This window comes from Eimeria tenella, genomic scaffold, assembly GCF_000499545.2.
Source record: "Eimeria tenella Houghton genomic scaffold, Eth_scaff59, whole genome shotgun sequence".
Classification (NCBI taxonomy): Eukaryota; Apicomplexa; class Conoidasida; order Eucoccidiorida; family Eimeriidae; genus Eimeria; species Eimeria tenella.
The window spans coordinates 1-15,005 of NW_013543419.1; the positions used below are offsets into that span (position 1 = coordinate 1).

Below are 15,005 nucleotides of genomic sequence, written 5' to 3' on the forward strand. Positions count from 1 at the left end.
GCTGCTGCTGCTGCTGCTCCCCCTGTTGCTGCTGCTGCTGGTGCTGCTGCAGTATACCCAGCTCTGCAGCAATAGCGCATGCAGTCTTCAGCTGATCTCCTGTTATCATCTTCACTTCTATTCCTGCTGCTCCGCACTGCAGCACAGCTTGCTGCACTCCAGCTCTTGGGGGGTCCAAAGACCCCACAAGTCCCAGCAGCAGCAAACCCTGCAGCAGCAGCAGCAGCAGCGGGTGGTACCGGCGTCCAGCAGCAGCAGCAGCGGAGCCGGCGGCGTCTCGACACGCATCAGCGGCGAAACGGAAGAGCAAAACAGAGGTGCAGCAGCAGCAGCAGCAGCAGCAGTTGCAGCAGAGCAGCAGTGTTTATAGGCGACTCGTTTAGAGCTACGAAGGCAGGCTGCAGCAGATCGCCCGCGCCTAGGGTTTAGGGTTTAGGGTTTGGGGCTGCTGGGGCACTGGGAAGAGTCATTCGAGCGGGCTTTGAGCGGCTCCTCCCGCCTCCCCGAGGGTTTAGGGTTTAGGGTTTAGGGTTTGTACGCGTTGGGGCTCCTCGAGGATCTGCTGGAGGCGCTCGTCAGCGCCTTCTGCTTCCTTGAGGGTTTGGAGCTGCGCGGGGGTTAAGGGTTTAGCAGCAACAGCCAAAACCCTCAGAGCAGCAGCAGAAAGTTCATCGTTTTGCTGCTTAATGTCTAAACCCTCGCCTTCGCTCATTTTGCTGCTCCAGTCTATGCTGCAGCAGCCTTCCCCGCACTTCAACATGTAGCCCAAGTGCCGGTACAGCTGCAGCACCCAAACCCTAAACCCTAAACCCTAAACCCTAAACCCTAAACCCTAAACCCTAAACCCTGTATACTCTAAACCCCGTTTACCCTAAACCCTGTGTACCTTAAACCCTGTAAACGCTAAACCCTGTAAACCCTAAATCCTGTAAACCCCAAACACTGCAATCCCTTAACCCCGAACCCTAAACCCTAAACCCTAAACCCTGTATACCCTAAACCCTGTATACCCTAAGACCTTTATACCCTAAACCCTAACCCTAAACCCTAAACCCTAAACCCTTGATTGGCGCCGGCCGGTCTTGCCTTATCGGGTGCGCCCTTGACGATGGCGACGTGCGTGAATTTGCTGCTGCTGCTGCTGCTGCTGCTGCTGCTGCTGCTGCGGGCGAAGCTGAGGCTGCAGAAGGAGTTGGGGGTTTGCAACTTGTGGACAGAAGCAGAAAGTTTTCTGCTAGAGTTAAATGGAACTTCTAGTGCTGCTTCTCGAGGATACATTTCAAACAAACTCCCGTCAAAACCCGCCTTCGCAGCAGCAACCACCAACGCCCCTAAGCAGCAGCAGCAGCAGCAGCAGCAGCAGCAGGGGAAGCCGCAGCAGCGAAGGGAGGCAAAGTGATGGCAGGCGAACAGCAACAGCAGCAGCAGCAGCAGCAGCGGCGAATAAAAAGTGATCGAAAGCAAGCGAACAACAGTAGCAGCAAGCAGCAGCAGCAGCCACAGCAGCAGCAGCAAGAGGAACGGAGGGGTGGGGCAGCAGCAGCAACTTTAGAAAAAAGCTACAAAAGGAGATAAAAAAGACAAGAAGCGACAAGCAAAGGTAGCAGCAGCAAAAGAGCAGTCCAACTGGAGCAAAAACGGGCATCCGTCAAACAGCAGCAGCAGCAGCAGCAGCAGCAGCAAATTGCTGCTCTTTACCTTCGCTCATGTTGCCCGAAGTGGTCCACTGTTTTGTCTTTGGATCTCTTGTCAATTTTGTGGAATGTGAATTTAGAAAAGCAGCAGCAAGAAGTGCTCGAAGTTGTGCTGCAGCAGCTGCGTCTGCCCGCGCAGCAGCAGCAGCAGCAGCGTCTCCCGCTGCTGCTGCTGCTGCTGCTGCTGTTGTTGCAGCAGCAGCAGCGTCAGCAGCACCGTAGTCCATCAGCACTCGCCCAAATGAGTTGTAGGCCCCTTGTGCATGCAGCGCCGCAATAGTTGCCTGCGCAGCAGCAGCAGCAGCAGCAGCAGCAACACACTTTTCCCGCTGTTGCTGCTGCTGCTGGAATTTTAGGAAAGGAGCTGCTGCTCAACTGCGCTGCTGCGGAGCAGCAGCAGCAGCAAAAGAAGACAAAAAGAGAAGCAAAAAAACAGCAAAAGGGAAAGAAGAAGAGGCGTGAAGTGCGGCAGCCAATCAAAGAAGAGCAGCAAACTGAAAGCAGCAGCAGCAGCAGCAGCAGCAGCAGCAGCAAAAGGCGCACCTTTTTTCCTTCGGAAAGTTTTTGCAGCTCGAAGAAGCCGCCGTGCGGGTCAAAACCTTTTGTGGGGTAAACAGCAAAAACAAAAGAGTTTTTATCTTCTTTTTTAATTTCATTTTTATTTCCTTTTTTAATTTCATTTGACCCTTTTGCCGCTTCTTTTGTCTCCTTTTCAACCTCCTCTTTGCTTCCTGCTGCTGCTGCTGCTGCTGCTGCTCCTGCTGCTGCAGCAGTCTCCTTCCGCGAAAAGACAACTAGTCTTGTTGCTGTCATTTTCCCCTCCGTCAAAGTCCCTTAGCAGCAAAACAAAAACACTTTTTTATTTTTATTTTTATTTATTTTATTTTATTTATTTTTATTTTGTTTTATTTAATTGTTTTGTTTGTTGCGATGTTTGTCTTTTCATTACTTACTTCGGCACTCTTCGTGAAGCCAAATAAATAAATAAATAAATAAATAAATAAATAAATAATTAAATAAATAAATAAAGATAATAAATAAATAAATAAATAAATACAAATAAATAAACAACCAACCTGTTTTGTCGGAACAAATGACGGAGCAGCAGCCGAGTGTCTCGACAGCTGGCAGCTTCCGCACGTTCGCCTTTCGCTTCACCTGCAGCGGCAGCAGCAGCAGCAACAGCAGCAGTAAGATAATAGCAGCAGCAGTAAGATAAGAGCAGCAGCAACAGCAGCAAGTGTAGTGTAGTAGGGCCAGTAGCACTAGTTCTGACAGCAGCAGCAGCATAAATAGCAGCAGCAGCAGCAACAGTGGAAGCAACGCCAGCAGCAGCAACAGAAGCAGCACCAGAAGAAGCAGTAAGAAGCAGCAAGAGCAGCAGCGCTAGAAGCAGCAAGAGTCTACATACAGTAGCAGCAGCAGCAGCAGCAGCAGCAACAGTAGCACTAGCAACAGCAGCAGCACTAGAAGCAGCAGCAGCAGCAGCAGCAGCTTGCAACTTGGTGTCTTTTCCCTCCCCAAGCTCCGTTTCAGCGCTCGTTTTCTCCAACTGGAAGAATAAATAAATATAATCAAGTTAATTTAATTAATTTAATTTAATTTATTTAATTAATTTATTTAATTAATCAAGTTAATTAATTAATTTAATTAATTACCATATCTCTCGCCCCCAAAGACAAACAAATGGTCACCACCATCGGCAGCCCCTCGGGAATCGAAGACACCGCAAAGCCCACGGCGACCAAAACAATCTGAAATAAAAAAATTAAAAACAACTAACTAACTAACTAACTAAACAAATAAATAAATAAGTAGTAAATAAAATAAATAATAATAACTCATTGGTGGACTGGAATTGAAAGAAGAAAAAGGGAAAGAGCAGCAGCAGCTCAAACCCTAAAAAAGGGTTTAGTCACAGTCGAAAGCTCCACCCCAAAACCCTCATTTCAAAGCCCTCTAAAACTCCAATAAACTGCTTTTCAATCCCTATACCCTAAACCCCAAGCTCTCTGGCTTTAAACCCGTCTGCAAACCCTAAAAAGGCTTTATCACGGCGAAGAAACACCCTAAATCCTAAACCCTAAACCCTAAACCCCCCAAACCCTCATTTTGAAGCCTTCGAAAGCCCCGAAAAGCTGCGCAGGAAGCCTGCAAAGCCGCAAACCCTAAAAAAGGGTTTACTCACGGTGAAGACGGGGTCGGAGTCGGGGTGGGCAGGGTCTCTGTAGCCCGTCAAAACCGCCACCAAAACAATAACCACCAAAACACAAATTGCCAAAAGGCCTATTAAACCCCCCAGCCTGTTGAGGCCCCGCTGCAGCGGAGTCAAACGAGAAGCTGCTGCTGCTTTCTTCAGCTGCAGCGCTATGCGCCCCACCTGAGCAGCAGCAGTAGGAGCAGCAGCACAAGCAGCAGCAGCTGCACATGCAGCAGCAGCAGCGAGAGCGTGCGCAGCCGGGAGGCAGCAGGGGAGCGGGGAGCTGCTGCAGTAGCGGAAGCAGCAGCAGCAGCAGCAGATCGTATGGTGCAGCGCATGTAGCAGCAGCAGCAGCAGCAACAGCAGCAGCAGGGGACTTTTAAAGAATTAGAATTTGGTTCTTTTAATCTTCAAAAGGAATTTCAAAATCCCCCAAAAAGAAATTCCAAAACCCTCAGAAAGAGTCCCTTAAACCCCCAAAACCCCCAAAAGGTGTTTTAAATTCGCAACAAAAGCTCTCTTGAAACCCAAGCAAAACCCCGTTATAAACTCAAGAAAAACCACTTTAAATGACAAATAAAACCCCTTTAAAATGGCTGATAAAAAACTTTTAAATGACAAATAAAACCCTTGTAAGCGGCAAATAAAATCCTGTTTGAATGGAAGACAAAACCCTTTTTAAATGGCAAATAAAACCCTTTTTAAACCCCAAAGAAACCCTCTTGAGTGGCAAAAACCCTAAAATGGTGGAAAAAACCCTCAAAACGCCGCGAGAAGCCCCCCAAAATCCCAACCAAAACCCTCGTTGAAACGGCAAAGAAAACCCTCATAAATGGGAGAGAAAACCCCTATAAAAACCCATTAAAACGCCAGAAAACCCTAAAATGGGGTTTCGCGGACTTGCGTCTCCATGCCCGTGGCGTAGACGAGACAGCGGCCGCTGCCGTTGGTGACGATGGTGCTGGCGAAGCACAAGTTGGAGGCGAAGGGGCTGTCGGGGTCAACTGCGGAGACCGTTTTGGTGACATCTTCGGACTCTCCTGCAGCCCAGCAGCAGCAGCAGCAGCAGCAGCTTGCTGCTGCTCAGCAGCAGAACTGACCGCGGAAAAAACGAGCCAAAAAGACGCGAAACCCGCGGAAAACGGCCCGAAAACGCCGCTGCTGCTGCTGCTGCTGCAGCAGCAGCAGCGCAGCAGCAGCAGCAGCAGCAGCAGCGGCAGCAGCAGCGGGGCGCACCGGTGAGAATGGCCTCGTTGGTTTTGAGTTCCGTGAGCTCCAAGCAGCGCATGTCTGCACAAACGCTGTTGCCAGTTTGCAAAAAAACTATATCTCCAGGAACAACTTCTGCTGCTGCTATTTGCTGCTCCTGGCCGTCCCGCAGCACGCAGCAGCTCGGGGCCGCCAAGTTCGCCAGCTTCGCCAACGCGGAACTCGCTGAACGCAGCATTAGGGTTTAGGGTTTAGGGTTTGGGGTTTGGGGTAGTTGCCAAGGTTCTGGGGCTTGGACGCGCAGGACGGTTTGGGGTTTAGGGTTTAGGGTTTGGGGGAGTTGTCAAGGTTCTAGGGTTTGGACACTCAGAACGGTTGAAGGTTTAGGGTTTAGGGTTTAGGGTTTGGAGGGAGTTGTGAAGGTTCTAGGGTTTGGACAGCCAGAATAATTGTGTTTCAAAGCTGCTTTGAACTTTAAACCCTGCAAACCCTAAACCCTGCAAACCCTAAACCCCGAAAGCTCTAAAAAGCTCTAAACTAAACAGTTTAGACCCTAAACAGTAAACCCTAAACCCTAAGTTCCAACCCCTAAATCCCAAACCCTAAACCCCAACCCCAACCTCCAATCCCTAAACCCCAACCCCTAAACCCTAACGCCTAAACCCTAAACCCTAAACCCTAAACCCTAAACCCTACACCCCAAACTCCAAACCCCAAACCCCAAACCCAAACCCTAAATCCCAAACTCCAAACCCCAAACCCTAAACCCAAACCCTAAACCCCAAACCCCAAACCCCAAACCCTAAACCCTAAACCCTAAACCCTACCGCTTTGCTCCATGTAGGTGGCGAGGCAGGCGTTGAGGGTGACGATGACAAGAATGGCAGCGCCTTCGACCCACTCCTTCATAACAAGAGAAGCAACAGCAGCAACAAGCAGCAGCAGCACAACTGGAGAGAGAAACTGCGAAATGAAAACTCTCAAAATAGAGTCTTTGCTGCTTCTCTCCAAACAATTCGCCCCAAACCGCGCGCGGTTTGCTGCTGCTGCTGCTGCTGTCAAACCCTTCCGCACGTCCTCGCAGCCAAACTCCAGCGCCAGTTCCTGCACAAACCACAAACCCTAAGCCCTAAACCCTAAACCCTAAACCCCTGGCACTGGGAAGGGAAACCCTAAACCCTCTAACCTAAACCCTCGCAATTGACAAGCTCGATGCAGCACGCCCTGATGCCGGTAGCGCCCAGCCAGCCCACCCCACACTCCACACCCCAAACCCCAAACCCTAAACCCTAAACCCTAAACCCTACGTGGACGTCGGCGGAGGCAAATCTGTTTTTGCCGGAAGTGGGAAACTCCTTTTCAGTTGCTGTCACCATTTTTTGAAAAGCTTCCGGATCTGCATCTCGAGCGGACTCAACCAGCTCCTTTAGGCTAACCTGCAGCAGCAGCAGCAGCAGCAGCAGCAGGTAACACAGCAGCAGCAGGTAATGCAGCAGCAGGGAGTGCAGCAGCAGCACGTAATGCAGGAGCAGCGGGGAGTGCAGGACCAGCAGGGAGTGCAGCAGCAGCAGGGACTGCAGCAGCATCAGGTAGTGCAGCAGCATCAAGTAGTGCAGCACCATCAGGAAGTGCAGCAGCAGCAGGGAGTGCAGCAGCAACATGGAGTGCAGCAGCAGGTAATGCAGCAACAGAAGTAAATGCAGCAGCATTCAATGCAGCAGCAGCAGTTAATGCATCAGCAGCAGCGAGTGCAGCAGCAGCAGTTGGTGGATCCGCAGCAGTGTCAGCAGCAGCTAATGCAGAAGCCAGTGCAGCAGCAGTGCAGGCAGCAGCAATCGCAGCAGCAGCAGCAGCAGCAGCAGCTGAGACAGTTGCCACAGCAGCAGCACCTAATGGAGCAGCCACAGCAGCAGCTAATAGAGCAGCGACGGAATCAGCAGCAGCCAATGCAGCAGCAACAACGTCGGCCGCTGCAGCCGCAGCACCTAGTGCGCCGCAGCAGCAGCAGCACCCTGTGGGCCGCTGCGGCAGCAGCAGCGGCAGCAGCAACACCAGCAGCAGCCACAACACCAGCCCCAGCAGCAACACCAGCAGCAACACCACCAGCACCAAACCACCCGCCACCCCCCACCCCCCCGCAGCAGCAGCAGCAGCAGCAGCAGCGGACCTGGCTTTTGCTGAGTCTTTCCAGAACTTCCATCTCAACACTATCTGGATAAGCTGAAGGGTCCAAATGACTTAATTTGTTTTCATTTTTTTCTTCATTTTCATTTTTAACTTCCAAAGACACCCGGGGCCCCAGCAGGCTGCGCCCGCGGGACCCGGGGCCCCTGCTGCTGAGCGTGGGGTGCCCCCCTGCTGCTGCTGCTGCTGCTGCTGCGGAGGGGTGCGGCGCTGCTGCTGCTGCTGCTGCTGGGGCCGCGGGGGATGCGGGGGGCGGGGCTGCTGCGCCCGCGGGAGGGGCCGCAGGAGATGCGGGGGGGGCTGCTTCTGCTGCTGCGGGAGCTGCTGCTGCTGCTGCAGGGTCTGCTGCTGCTGCCGAACCGCCGCCTGCTGCTGCTGCTGGGGCTGCTGCTGAGGGCGCAGCACCGCCTGCGCTCCCCTCAGGAGGCCCCCCCCCGCCTAGGGTTTTCATTTTGCTTCTGCTTCTTGCGCTCCTGCTGCTCTATGCGCTGCTGCTGCTGCTGCTGCTGTACTTGCTGCTGCTGCTGTGCACTCTCCTGTATATGCTGCTGCTGCGGTGTCTGCTGCTGTATATGCTGCTGCAGCCGCTACTGTATATGCTGTCGCTCCTACTATATATGCTGTTGCTGCCGCAGCTACTGTATATGCCGGGACTGCTGCTGCTGCTACAGTATATGCTGCTGCTGCTGCTGCTCCTCCATGTGCTGCGCGTGCCGCATATGCTGCCGCTGTGTATGGTGCTGCTGTGTATGTTGCTGCTGCATGTGCACCTGCTCTGTATGCCGCTGCTGTATATGGTACTGCTGCTGCTGTGTACGCTGCTGCTGCTGCTGCTGTGTATACTGCTGCTGCTGCAGCATGTGCTGCTGCTGCCGCTGTGGGGCCGCGAGCTAGCACAGGCAGACGCAGCAAGAGTTATGGGAAGCGCAGCAGCAGGTCAGGCAGTAGCGCATGCAGCAGTGCAGGTTCTCCCTGGAACTTTCGGCAAACCCTAAATTCGAAACCCTAAACCCTAAACCCTTGACTTGAGGCGGCTGCGGCGGCAGTTCCTGCAGCAGGGAACGGAATAGAAACCGCAAACCCTTGCAGACAAATGGAGAAGAGACTTTTGAAGGGTTTAGGGTTTAAAATGGAGGCAGAAATAGAGGTAGAGAGGCACTAACTCACCCTGGCGCGCTGCCAGTGCTGCCGCTAGGGCATTCGTTTCCTTCGCTCCCTCGGGTAAAAAGAGATAATTTCAGTTGTAAATGCAACAGAAATATCCCTTTCATTCATTCGGCGCCGGCAAAAACCGAAAACGACGTCCTTGCTGCTGCTGCTGCTGCTGCTGTTGCTGCTGCGTGAGCGGATGCTCTCCTGCTGCTGCACCTTGTCTGCGTTCGCAGGGGGCCCTCATTCCGGCTTTCTCCTCTCCTCAGAGCCTCCTAAATTCTTCAGATTTAATTCATTTGCATTTTTCTCTCTTTTTTTCCGCGAAAAATAAACAAATCCACATTTGTATATCCCGGGTTTCCGTAGGCACAGCGCCGCAGTCGTCAGCGGCGCCCGGGCCCCACCTCAAGCTGAAACGACCCGTTTTTCCTGCCTTTTTGCACCAAATTAAAGTCCAATTCGATATGAATTTGAATTTTGCATCTTTTAGAATTCAAGAACACGTTTTTAAAGGCTCATTTTGCCGGAAAGTGCTGCGAAACCTGGTCTGGCGCCAGCCTGTGCAGCCTGCAGGTCCCACCGCAGCAACACAGCAGCAAGAAAAGACTCCCTTACTTTTCATGTTCCTCTTTATATTCTCTCAGGCCTTTTCCGAAGCTTCGGGGGCCTTAGAAGTCCTTTGCACCAAAGAGTTTGCATGCAGCAGCCGCAGCAGCGCCCGCGGCGCTGCAGTGCTCCCAAGTTTTCGATATTTGTTTTGCTGCTGAAGACACCACGGCCAAACTTTTAGTCCTTTAGAGGCCCCTAAAGCTCCATATGCAAAGACAGTTTCATTGAAACACACAAAAGGCCCTTTGCTGGAGCTCGAAACGCAGCTAAAGTGAAAACTAAATGCAAAATGGACTCCCCAGCCCCCAAGGGGGCCCCCCACTGGGGCCCCCCACTGGGGCCCCCCGGAGGGCCCCCCGGGGGCCTCCCAGCGGCTCTAAATGCCTGCAGCAACAGTGGGGTGCCCCCTTGAGGCCTCGAGCTGCTGCTAGGGACCTTGGGGGGCCCCTAAGTAGGTACACTCTTCTTATTGGGCCCCCCTCAGCCCTCTTGGGGGCCTCCACGGTGCTGCTGGGGGGCCCTTTGGGGGCCCCCGAATGGCCCTAGAGGCTCCTCGGGGCCCCACAGAAGTTCTAGGGGCCCCCATGGGGCCCCTGTTGTAGGTTGAGGGTTTCTTAAAAGCCCGACAAGTGCTTTATAAGGACATGAAGCAGCACTTAGCCTCTTTAGAAACACTTGAGGCGACAACCGGGCTTATTTCAGCTTTTAAATGCTTTAAAACTCACTAAACCCTAAACCCTAATTGCATACAGCAAAGAGGCACTTCAAAGCCTACTCCAAAAGCCTCACTGACACTTCCCGAGAACAAAAATCTCACATTTTAATGTTTAAGGGGAAGAAGGCAAAGCTGCTGCTGCGCTGCTTCAGCTAGGGTTTAGGGTTTAGGGTTTAGGGTTCAGGGTCTGTAAAGTAAGGTCCCGCAACAGAAGTAAGCAATATACCGTAAGAAAGCCTGGGGGGTCCCCAAGAGGAATGAAACCCCAGGAGCTTCTCTGGGGGCCCCTCTGGGGGCCCCCAGGGACGGAAAAACTGCGCCTTTTAGACTTTAATATATATTTGTATTTCCCCAAGTTGTCTGATAATTAATTAATTATGTTTTTTAATTTGTGAAGATGAAAACAAAAGCCTCACCTGCAGGGCTTGGGCTGCGTTTTGAATACGACGGCGCTGAGCTGCAGCTTCCTGAGGAAGTAAAAAATGAAATGAAGTTTAAAATAGATTCAAAAATTAAAAAAGGTGGAATATTTGAATAATTTTTGCAAATTAGAAACATAAACTTGAGTTTTGTCGATTTTTTCTAGTGCAACGCGCACTCCTCATTCAAGTTTTTCAAGTTTATTGCGAAACTGCTTACTTGGCCCTGAGCCCTAAGAGCGGCCGTCTCAGCCGCCAAACGCAAATTGTTTTGAATTTTGAATTCAACTTTTCGGCGAAGTTGTTCTTCTTGGGAGGCGAGATCAGCGGCTTGGCTCCGTTGCTGCTTGCAAGAATCCGAAGTTGCAATTGGAGTCCATTTAGCGGGGAAAGCACGGAAATGCTAATTTTAAATTAAAATTAAAAACAAATCCCACTTTTTCTTTAAAATCCGATTTTAAATTCAACATCAGCTGCTCGCATTCCGCCATGAGCTCCGCCCTGAGATCGGCGCGCGGGGCTGCGGCTGCTGCCTGTTCAGGTTTTACAAAAAAGCCTACTTGCGCCTTTTCCACGCAGTTTCCATCTCCTCCAGTTCTTTTTTTTGCAAGGAAAGCTCAGATTTCAATGCTAATACTTCCATTTCAAGAGCTCTGCGCTCTGTTTCCCTGGTGGCGTTGGCATGAACAAGGCGGATGGCTGCCGCTGCTGCTGCCCGTTGATCTGCACGAATAGCCGCAGTTTCGCGAAGAATTGACCGGCGCTTTTGCTCAAGAACATCTGCTTCTTTTCTTAAGACGCTCAGCTCTTCCAATTTGTAGCTGGTTGTGTTTCGCAGAGCCCGCAGCTGAAGCAGCGACTGCCGAGGCTGCGGAACTTGTGGGCCACTGATTTCTCCCATTATAAAGAGCACAGTGCACAAAAGCAAAAAGCAATTGCCAAAATGATTTGTTTCAACTTTTCAACAAGCTATGAGCATTGAGTCGTGGCATTCAGTCGGAGCTTGCAGCAAAGTCGAGTTCACACCAGACAAGCATGCTTCCGTGTAACTCACTATACACCCCAATAGAGGTTGTCAACAGACAATAAAAACTACCACTTTTAGACAAAATGTTTTGTCCTAAGTTGAATTTGTTTAGTTGAATAGACTGGGTTTGTTCAAAATGGAATTTATTGCGAAAGCCGCAGGTGCCTTCTCCGCTCGCGACCCTGCCTGGCTTCCCGGCGAACGAGACTGTACTCTGCACGTTTTTCATTAAGAATATATTTTGAAATAATTCAAAAGTTTCAATTAGATGATATTGGGGATATAAAGCCCAGCAGCCGTAGAGCCCATTGGTCTTTCAGAAAGGTCCGGCGCTGTCTTGCAGGAACCGCTTCACAAGTCGAGCACGAGTGCAGAATAAGGCATCTTCTTAAGCAAGCATATAAAAGAATACTTTTAATTATTTGTTTTATTTTTCTCGAAAACGAACAGATATAAGAGATCGGGCATGTGCAGCAACCCATGAAGGTCTTGTTCAAGACTGTGCCGCTGGTCTTCTAGGGCGGCTGTCGGTTTTTCGAAGCATCTCGAGCCCTAACACAGCATTTTTCCTTAATTTTATTAAAAATACCTTTTCTAATTAATTAATTATTGAAATTGACCCATTTTTCCTCGAAACTCCGCTGAAACCAGCCCCCAGCCCGGGCTCGGGCCCACGCTGCGATCGCCCGCTCCTGGGCGGCCCCGCCCGAAGGCTCTCCAGGGCCTCACACTGCGAGCCTCTTGCAATTGTTTAGGGATTTTAAAAGAAAAATATTTAAAAATTAATGCATTTTAAAGCACTTCTTGGCTCTGTGCGCAGCCCCAGGGAGGCCTTCGGGGGCAGGTCTGAGCCCACGGTAATCTGCTGCTGTAGGCGCCGGTCTTAGTTTCTTTTTGTCTTCTGTTTGCCCCCAAGTTGCTGCACTTCGGGCCTGTGCTGCTTCTCCTGCTGCCTGGGGCTGTGGGGCGCCACCAGGGGCCCCGGGGGCCCCCCTCCCTTTGCTGCAGTACGGGCTTAGGGGGAGCCATGGGGGACCCCCACCTGCGCTGGCTGGCCGCCACTCTGGCCTTCTGCACTATTCTGCACGGCTGGGTCGTGCAGGGGCCAGTACCCTCTTTGGGGGACTCTCTGGGGCTCCAGCTCGCCGCGGAGCAGTCTACAGGGGCCCCCCAGGGGGCCCGCCTAGGGGCCCCCACGGGGGATTCCCAGGACATGCCCCACGAGGCCCCTCAGGAGGCCCCCAAGGAGGCCCCCCAGGGGTCTCCTCAAGAGGACCCCCAGGGGGCCCCCCAGGGGGACCCCCAGGAGGCCCTCCAAGAGGCTCCCCAGGGGGCCCACCAGGGGCCCCCCCAGGAGGCCTCCGAGGGGACCCCACAGGAGGGGTCCCAGGGGAACCCCCAGGGGGGCCCCCAGGGGGCCCCACAGGCGGGCTCCCAGGGGGCCCCCGACGAGGGCCCTGTGGTGAGACCGAAACAAAAGATCTCTTGGAGGTCAGGGTCCTACACCCTTAGCAGCAGCAGCAGCAGCAGCAGCAGCAGCAGCAAGCGGAAGGGTAGGAGGTCGGTTTTTTCGAGGGGCCGCCACGTGAAAATAAGCAAAATGGCTCAAAAGAAAAGCAGAAAAGAGTCTGCTGCAGCAGCAACTGCAGCAGCAAGAACTAAAGAAGCGGAAGCAACCAAGAGAGAAAAACCGAAAAGAAAAAGAAGACTTGCATCCAGCAGAGGACGCCTTTCTGGAGGAAGAAAAAAAACAAGAGAAGCACCTGCAGCACAAGACAGTGAAGACAGCGAGGCGCCCTCAGCAGCAGCAGCAGGAGCAGCAGCAGCAGGAGCAGCAGCAGCTGAAAGAGAGGCAGCAGCAGCAGGAGCAACAGCAGAAGGAGCAACGGCAGCGGAAGGAGAGGCAGCAGCAGGAGGAGCCGCAGCAGCAGCAGAGGGAACGAGAGCAGAAGGAGGAGGAGCAGCAACAGAAGGCGCAGCGGCAGCGGCAGAAGGAGCAGCAGCAGCAGCATCCGATGAGGGAGAAGCTAAGCAGCAAGGAGCAGCAGCAGCAAAAAGAAGAAAAAGCCTCAAAGGCATCTTAAAGAAACCAAAAAGGAGAAGCTCTAACAGCCGCAATTCTCTGGAACTGAGCTCCAGCAGCGGCAACGAAGACGCTGCTGCTGCTGCCGCAGCAGCAGCAGCAGCAGCGGGAGACGAGAAAGGCAGCAAAAGGAAAGGCCGCAGCCTCTTCAAGAGAAGAAAAAATAAAAATAAAAAAGATTCCGACAAGTCCCCAGCCCCCCGCAGGGGCCGCGGGAGGCTGGGGGCCTTCAAAGGCCCCCGGGGGGCCCCCACTGCAGCAAATGGGGAAAAGGGGAATTGGCCTTCTTTGCTGGAGCAGCCGAAGCTGCTGTCGGAGGCGCAGCTAAACCCTGAAACGGACTTTCCCCTGCTGCTGCAGCTGCAGCACAGAGGGGGGCCCCCCTTGGGGGCCCTCCCCACAGGCTGCATGCCCACGCAGGTGACCCGGGGCTTCGAGGCCTACATGCAGCTGCTGCCAGCTTTTGGGGCTGGCTGCAGGCTGCGCATGCAGCAGCAGCAGCAGCAGCAAGGGGGAGCGCACGGGCAGGGGGAGCAGCAGGAGCAGCAGGAACCCCATCGGCAACAGGTAGAAGTGGAGCACCACCATCGCGAGGAGCAGCAGCAGGAACAACAGCAGCAAGGCCAACAGCAGCAGGACCAGCAGCAGCAGCACGAGGAAGACCGGCAGCAAGAGCAGACGCAGCAGCAGCAAGAGCAGACGCAGCAGCAGCAAGATCAGCAGCAGCAGCCGCATCACCAACACCAGGAGCAGCAGCACCACGAGCAGCAGCACCCCGAGAAGCAACACCACGAGCAGCAGCACCCCGAGCAGCAGCACCGCGAGCAGCAGCACCACGAGCAGCAGCACCACGAGCAGCAGCAGCACCATCAGCAGCAACAGCAGCAGGAACACCAGCAGCACCAGGAGCGCGAGGAGCACCCGCCGGAACAGCACGAGCAGCAGCAGCAGGAACAGCAGCAGCAACAGGGGCAGCAGCACCACCACGAGCCCCATCGGCAGCAGCAGCAGCAACACTCTAACCGCCAACAGCAACAGCACCACCACAGCGAGCAGCAGCAGCACCATCAACAGCAGCACCACCGTCACGAAGAGCAGCAGCAGCAGCATCAGCAGCAGCACCACCACCATCAGCAGCAGCAGCATCACCAACAGCAGCAGCTCAGCCATCACCATAAGCAGCAGCAGCAAGACACCGCACTCTGATGCTGCAGCCCGTCTGGGGGCCCCCAAGGGTTTCGGGGGCCCCCTTTATGTCCATTATTATTTAATCAAATGTGTTAAATATGTTTAAAATAATCCAAAGACATTAAGTGCAACTGAATTCACTAAGAAGCATTTAAAATGATTAATTTGTTTGATTGTCCCTGCGCGTTTCCGGCAGTGACCCTAACCCTAAACCCTAAACCCTAAGTTCTAAACCCTAGCCCCCTTAAGCTTGGCAATAAGCACTGGCGGCCCCGGATCCTACGCCCTACAAAGAACACCGCGGGCCAGAGCCCCGGTGTCCATCGCGCAAACCCTAAACCCTAAACCCTAAACCCTAGAGGATCCTAAGGCCGCCGCCGTCGCGAAGTATCTGCACCAGATATTCAATAAAACTTGGTGCAGCTCAAAGCCGCCAGCAGACATTACCTCAAACCACCATCTGCAAGGAATTAGGGGGCCCCCCACCAATACCCAAGGAAAGGGGGCCCCCCACCTATACCCAAG

The 15,005-nt window shown here is 53.0% G+C and overlaps 3 protein-coding genes across 3 annotated transcripts; 1 reads left to right on the forward strand and 2 right to left on the reverse strand.

The window, feature by feature from the left end:
* Positions 1 to 117: 117 nt before the first annotated feature.
* On the reverse strand, positions 118 to 7,738 carry ETH_00006965 (P-type Ca(2+)-ATPase, putative; the record flags this gene model as incomplete). Its single annotated transcript, XM_013377636.1, has 12 exons — positions 118 to 208; positions 1,061 to 1,331; positions 1,699 to 1,978; positions 2,238 to 2,527; positions 2,771 to 2,852; positions 3,353 to 3,448; positions 3,883 to 4,074; positions 4,795 to 4,934; positions 5,131 to 5,328; positions 5,931 to 6,207; positions 6,411 to 6,539; positions 7,271 to 7,738. The coding sequence occupies 12 exons, from the start codon at positions 7,736 to 7,738 to the stop codon at positions 118 to 120; spliced, it is 2,514 nt and encodes an 837-aa protein (XP_013233090.1).
* Positions 7,739 to 10,738: 3,000 nt separating this feature from the next.
* Positions 10,739 to 11,083, reverse strand: ETH_00006970 (uncharacterized protein; the record flags this gene model as incomplete). The annotated part of the gene is made up of 1 exon (XM_013377637.1): positions 10,739 to 11,083. One exon carries the CDS (start codon positions 11,081 to 11,083, stop codon positions 10,739 to 10,741), a length of 345 nt encoding a protein of 114 aa, XP_013233091.1.
* A 1,153-nt stretch (positions 11,084 to 12,236) lies between these two features.
* Positions 12,237 to 14,498, forward strand: ETH_00006975 (uncharacterized protein; the record flags this gene model as incomplete). The annotated part of the gene is made up of 1 exon (XM_013377638.1): positions 12,237 to 14,498. The coding sequence occupies one exon, from the start codon at positions 12,237 to 12,239 to the stop codon at positions 14,496 to 14,498; it is 2,262 nt and encodes a 753-aa protein (XP_013233092.1).
* Positions 14,499 to 15,005: the final 507 nt, after the last annotated feature.